This window comes from Mercenaria mercenaria, chromosome 13 (assembly GCF_021730395.1).
Source record: "Mercenaria mercenaria strain notata chromosome 13, MADL_Memer_1, whole genome shotgun sequence".
Taxonomy (NCBI): Eukaryota; Metazoa; Mollusca; class Bivalvia; order Venerida; family Veneridae; genus Mercenaria; species Mercenaria mercenaria.
The window spans coordinates 15,676,863-15,682,862 of NC_069373.1; the positions used below are offsets into that span (position 1 = coordinate 15,676,863).

Here is a 6,000-nt window from a genome sequence, read left to right on the forward strand (position 1 = left end):
TGACCTAGTTTTTAAACCCAGATGACGCATATTCAATCTCGACCTAGATTTTATCAAGGCAATCATTCTGACTTAATTTCATGATGATCAATTGAATTATACAGCATCTATCGCATACACAATGTTTTTCTTTGATTTGACCTAGTGACCTAGTTTTTGACCCCAGATGACCCATTTTCAAATTCACACTAGACTTTATCAAGGCAATCATTCTGATTAAATTTTTATGAAGATCAATTGAAAAATACAGCCTCAATCGCATACACAAGGTTTTTCTATGATTTGACCTAGTGACCTAATTTTTGACCCAAGATAAACCATATTCAAACTTTGCCTAGATTTTATCAAGGCAATCATTCTGACTAAATTTCATGAAGATCAATTGAAAAATAAAGCCTCTATCACATACACAAAGTTTTTCTTTGATTTGACCTAATGATCTTCTTTTTATTTCAGATGACCCATATTCATACTTGTCCTAGATTTCAACAAGGCAATCATTCTGACCAAAATTCATGAAAAATAATTGAAAAATACAGCCTCTATCGTATACACAATGTTTTTCTTTGATTTGACCTAGTGACCTAGTTTTTGACCCCAGATAACCCATTTTCAAACTCGCCCTAGATTTTACCAAGATAATCATTCTGACCAAATTTCATGAAGATCAGTTGAAAAATGCAGCCTCTTTCGCATACACAAGCTAAATGTTGACGTACAGACGACAGACAGACGATGGAAGCCGGACATCGAGTGATCAGAAAAACTCACCTGAGCAGGTGAGCTAAAATAAAACTCATTTACAGAGAAACATACCACTTTCCAACGAGGTACATTGCGTATCGAAGTTCAATTCAATTTTTTCTGTTGGATTCAAATTCACTAAATTATCTGTTGACTGTACATTTCTCTGCTCATGTAAACCCGTCTGCTGTCTATGCAAAGATGGCTCACCACCTACTGTTCCAATAGTTTTGCTTTCAACACTGGATATTGAAGTCGTCACATTTTTGGTTGTAACTGTTGTCGGTGACTTTATCGCATCAGTTGTTAATGCAGTCGGAACATCGTAAAATGATCTGATTGTTGTCGGCGTATCATAGATGTTACAAGGCGTAGGCTTGTCATTTTCAGACATCACTGTAAGTTGAACACTTATGGCGCCTGTAGTAGTCTCTGTATTGTGTTGAAAGCTAACTGAAAAGCAAGGACACCGTGATTTGTACTGAAGTAAATATATATTTGACTAGCGGCAAATCTACTAGAACTGATAATCAAAAGCCTTTATATGACGTTTCAATGGACAAGTTCTAAAAACAAACGTTAAATTTGATCCAGGTCACTTTGTAATAAAATATGTAAAATGTTAGACTTTTGCGGATATACTTGCTCGCAATCTAACGTCATTAATAAATTTCTGTTGGTTTATCTGTAATGTAACTACTACTCTTCAGTTCTAGTTTTACCTACCAGTTAAAAGTCCAAATGATATAAAGATAGTTAGGACAAAGAAACAACAGAAGTTTTCCTGGTGCAAATAACTTCCTTTCAATATTGAGTACAATAGGACTGTAATTGTATTCTTAACAGCTAATTCCGGATAATTTTAGTTAAAAAGGAGGTTGGCTTAGTAGCTCAACTTCCGGTTATAATCATGTGATGGAAAAATGAAGTCATATTACAGTCCATATGTATATCTCTGACACCATTAAAATGTTACCGTCATGATTATGAACGTTCGAGACTCACTCGAGCGGTTAAATTCCTCCAAGTTAGAAAATAATCAGGCCTTCTCTGACAGAACAGTGGATCAATCCAAGTAAGTGTTTGAATAATATTAGAAATATATGCGTTAAAAAACAGTGGTACCATCTTGCCAAATGAGGTCATATGCATATTGGACAGAAACATTTTATATACTTTATTATTGAACTTGTATCTGTACCGTTTCTTACAGCATTTTTACTTCAGAACAAGAAATATCTTTAAAAAAGATGGTCGGCGTGATGTAATTGAAGCACAAGTTATATATGGGCAGAAACCTGTATTTTAAATCTTTTGGCATTGTTGAAAGGGGCCTCTGTGAAGTTTTGTATAAATGAGGACAGTAGTTCTGAAGAAAATTTTGTTTAGAAATTGTGGAGGGACACACGACGGACACCAATCACAAAAGCTCACTTTGAGCCTTTGGTGCTTAAAAGATGGTAAGCCGGACATCGAGTGATCAGAAAAACTCACCTGAGCAGGTGAGCTAAAATAAAACTCATTTACAGAGAAACATACCACTTTCCAACGAGGTACATTGCGTATCGAAGTCCAATTCAATTTTTTCTGTTGGATTCACATTCACTAAATTATCTGTTGACTGTACATTTCTCTGCTCATGTAAACCCGTCTGCTGTCTATGCAAATATGGCCTTTGAGCCTTTGGTGCTTAAAAGATGGTAACAGTAAGCAAACAATATTGAAATACGTTCTATACTTTATTTCTGGAATTGTTGGAAGCAACATGAACACTTACCCTACTTCAGCTTATTATCAAATTTGTCTATCATTCAGAATATGTATAGTACTGTTTTCACCGGAAAGATTAATTTAAAATTTAGAGTCTAAAATTTGACAGTATCGGACATGTTGTTGCAGGTTAGTAATGATTTGCACTGGTTAGAAACTGTTGCTGTAATGCAGGGAAAGCGTTAATGACTGTATAAAACAAATAACCTTTCTGTAAAAACAAAACTTGAGGAAAGGTAACTTAACAAAACAGAAATAACTTAACAAGAAAACTTAACAAAACAGAAATATGTCCGGATGAACAGATGAATATTTGGTTACGCACACCCGTTCAAGATTGTGCTGTACTTATAGAGGTTATAGATGACGAACATGTTGTCATTTCACTCAGTGTCACACATGACTCAAAGTGAAGCATTTTCAGCCTTTCCTCCATCAGCGCCACTCTTACAAAATCTCTCATTATGGCTGAAAATACCGAGAATACCTTACCAAGCAATCCGATTGGTACATTATTCAGGCGACATAAGGTCATACGAGGTCATAAAATCGTGCTTAATACGGCACGCCGAAAAATCTAAATGTACGAACCCTTTTCACATGCACATATTTGATACATACTAGCAGTTTCATTCACTGTGAGATTATATCAAATACAACTATATGCTACATGTATGTTTTTATTTTAACTAGTCGCTAAAAATCATGTAGAAAAGTTAATAAAGATATTGAGCCTACTGTCCCACTGTCCCTAGGGTTCGTTTTACCAAGCCCATTTCTAACAAAGTTTGATATATAACGTATGAGTAAACTATACAAAAAGCTGTCTTACTAAACCTGTTTTAATCAGGTTCAAGCATTTTACGTACTCAAACTGGGGTTTGAGTTATTGTAACAAGTTTGGTTGGACAATGATGTTAAACCAAAGTTTTGCCCGCCCGGAAAGCGCAGATTGTGGGCTCCTGTCGATCCCCGGGTAAGGCATATGTTCTCTTTTACGATTTGATAAAAGACAATGTGTCTGAAATTATTTGTCCTCCACCTCCTATTCATGGGAGGAAGATTGCAGTTACTTGCAGAGAATTGGTTTGTACCAGTTCATAATCCACACTGGTTATGTTATATTAACTGACCGCCGTTACATAACTGAAATACTGTTGAAAAACGGTGTTAAACCCAAAACAAACAAAACAAAACAACAATAAATACAGACACACATTTCGACCGCATCGTAGATATCTACTAAATGTTTGCGGTCAATTACACGTTTACCAGTTGTTTTTTTTTTTTTTTTTTTTTTTTTTTTTTTTTGTTTTTTTTTCCCCTGTTTGTTTGTTTTTTTGCTCATTAGTTACAGATTGAGGCCGGAAGGTGTGTAAGACCAGTTAGCATTTATGTAGATGATAGAAAATGTTTTGTATGTCAAACACATGAGGATAAGTATCACTTGGTTATAGTGTCGAATATATAAGGACTTACAAAAATAATTCATAACAAAATATACAGACACAGACGAAATATTTTCAATTTTTAAATTCAGAAAATCAGAATATAGTACGAAATCTTGGAAAATTCATACATTATGCTCTTGAAATTTAAAGCTAATGTTGAAGGGCATATCATTTTCAAAACATTTTTGCTTTCATCTTTATTTTTCAAATTTAAAAGAAACACACACACACACACAACGCTATCGGTAACACCGATGGATGCTCCCAGAAATTACTGTAGCATAAGGGGCTTTTCAATCACGGAGGTTGTGTTAATAAGAAATGTAGTCATCAAGAGTTGTGGTTCTTTAACTGTGCACTCCCTCTCTGATCAATATGTAAAATATGAAATCAATACCGTACATACCGTACATTGTATTCAAGTTGATTTCAAAAAGGGAGATAACTAAAAATGAGACCACATAGAGTTATGATGTTTTGTCATTGCACTTTTTCTCACTGACCTTTATCAATATGTAAAGTATGAAGTTACTACCTTACATAGCTTTCAAGTTATACCCCGGACAATGTTTAAAACAAATGGAATTATTAAAACACGGGAACATTAATAGTTATGGTTCCTTGTCATTGCACTTTCTCCCACTGACCTCTATCTATATGTAGAGTATGAAGACAATACCTTACATAGTATTCAAGTTAATCGTGATTATTCATAAACGGGACCACCTAGAGTTATGATTCCTTGTCACTGCACCTTCTTCCAATGACCTCTGTAAAGGTTGGTATCGTCAAGACTTTTTGTGTTATTCTCTAGACAGGAAGTGTGACGGAGGGACGGACAGACAGATGGACGAAAGAACGGATGGAAAATGTGGCCTTCTTTGAACAAAAAAAAAACTTGAAATTTCGTACTATTTCTTCGGAAAGAAACTCATTCAGTTAACCTCTTTTGTCTCCTTTCGTTAAAGGTTTACTTTATTTGGTAAACATGTTGTGTTTGTTTCTGTTTTGTCATTCACATATCATTTTGTAATTTTATGTACATATGTTACATAATTGTTTTCTTGTATGTAAATTGTAAAGTCTGCACTCTTTACATTGTCACTAAGAGTTATTTATTTTGATATTGTCAGAAATATCTGCAAGTTTGTTGTATTTGTTTTTTTGTTTGTTTGTTTTTTTTTCTCTTTTTTTTCAGGCAAAAATGAAGAGGTATATCAAACTCTTTAGTTACTGCAATTAGTGTAAAGTTGTAATCTATCTATCAAAAACCGAATAACTGTCATCGGTGTCGTACTCAATCTTTAGCTTTCCGAATCGTTGCTTTACCCTTTAAAAATGCCACTTTTGTTTTGTCTGATTTGATTTAATCTGTTTGATGACAATAATCGTTTTAAATACATTTTTTGTCTTATACGGTTATAAGTTATGGATTCATGCAAGGTGAACCCCCACCCCCCACCTGTGTTCTGGTTAAAGGTTAGCAGAAATATTTTGTATTACCTTTATCTATAGCAATGTTATCCATCAAAACTTTTATTCCTATATTAAAAGTCCCTAGTACACTTACATTTCACGTTAAAGTTAGTTGCTCAGCTCTTTTATATCAGTACTGGTCATACGTTGAATTTCAAGCAAAAGACCCAGCATTCACAGTAAGCAGTATTGATTGTAACAAAGGAAGATAAAACAAAAACAATTTCTCATGTACTCATAGTATATGAAACTATTGTATTGTTTTCGATCTCTACCTCTTCTGAGTATCAAGTGCCGATGAGTTTGAAACGAAAGGATGGTCATTCAAACAATTGATCAAGATTGAATTATTTCCTTATACGGAGAAGATGAATTCATGAAAATTAAACACACTCACACGCACACACGTACGCACTCTCGTGACGCTGATTTCGAATCGAATGTCGCAAGGAAGGGATACATGTGGGGAAAAACATAAGCAAGATAGTACATTGATTGATATCATATTCTTCTGGACAGGAATTATGTACAACTTCTTACATAGCAATATAACCGACAC

General features: G+C 34.5%; 1 protein-coding gene across 1 annotated transcript in view; it reads right to left on the reverse strand.

Moving 5' to 3' along the window:
• Positions 1 to 5,687, reverse strand: part of LOC123529664 (uncharacterized) — a 75,022-nt gene extending 69,335 nt beyond the window's left edge. The window contains exons 1-3 of the mRNA XM_053520753.1: positions 5,536 to 5,687; positions 2,284 to 2,433; positions 817 to 1,193 (exon numbers count right to left, since the gene is read on the reverse strand). Coding sequence (XP_053376728.1) covers positions 817 to 1,193; positions 2,284 to 2,303 — 397 coding nt within the window. The 5' untranslated portion in view covers positions 2,304 to 2,433; positions 5,536 to 5,687. The remainder of the gene's footprint in view (positions 1 to 816; positions 1,194 to 2,283; positions 2,434 to 5,535) is intronic.
• Positions 5,688 to 6,000: the final 313 nt, after the last annotated feature.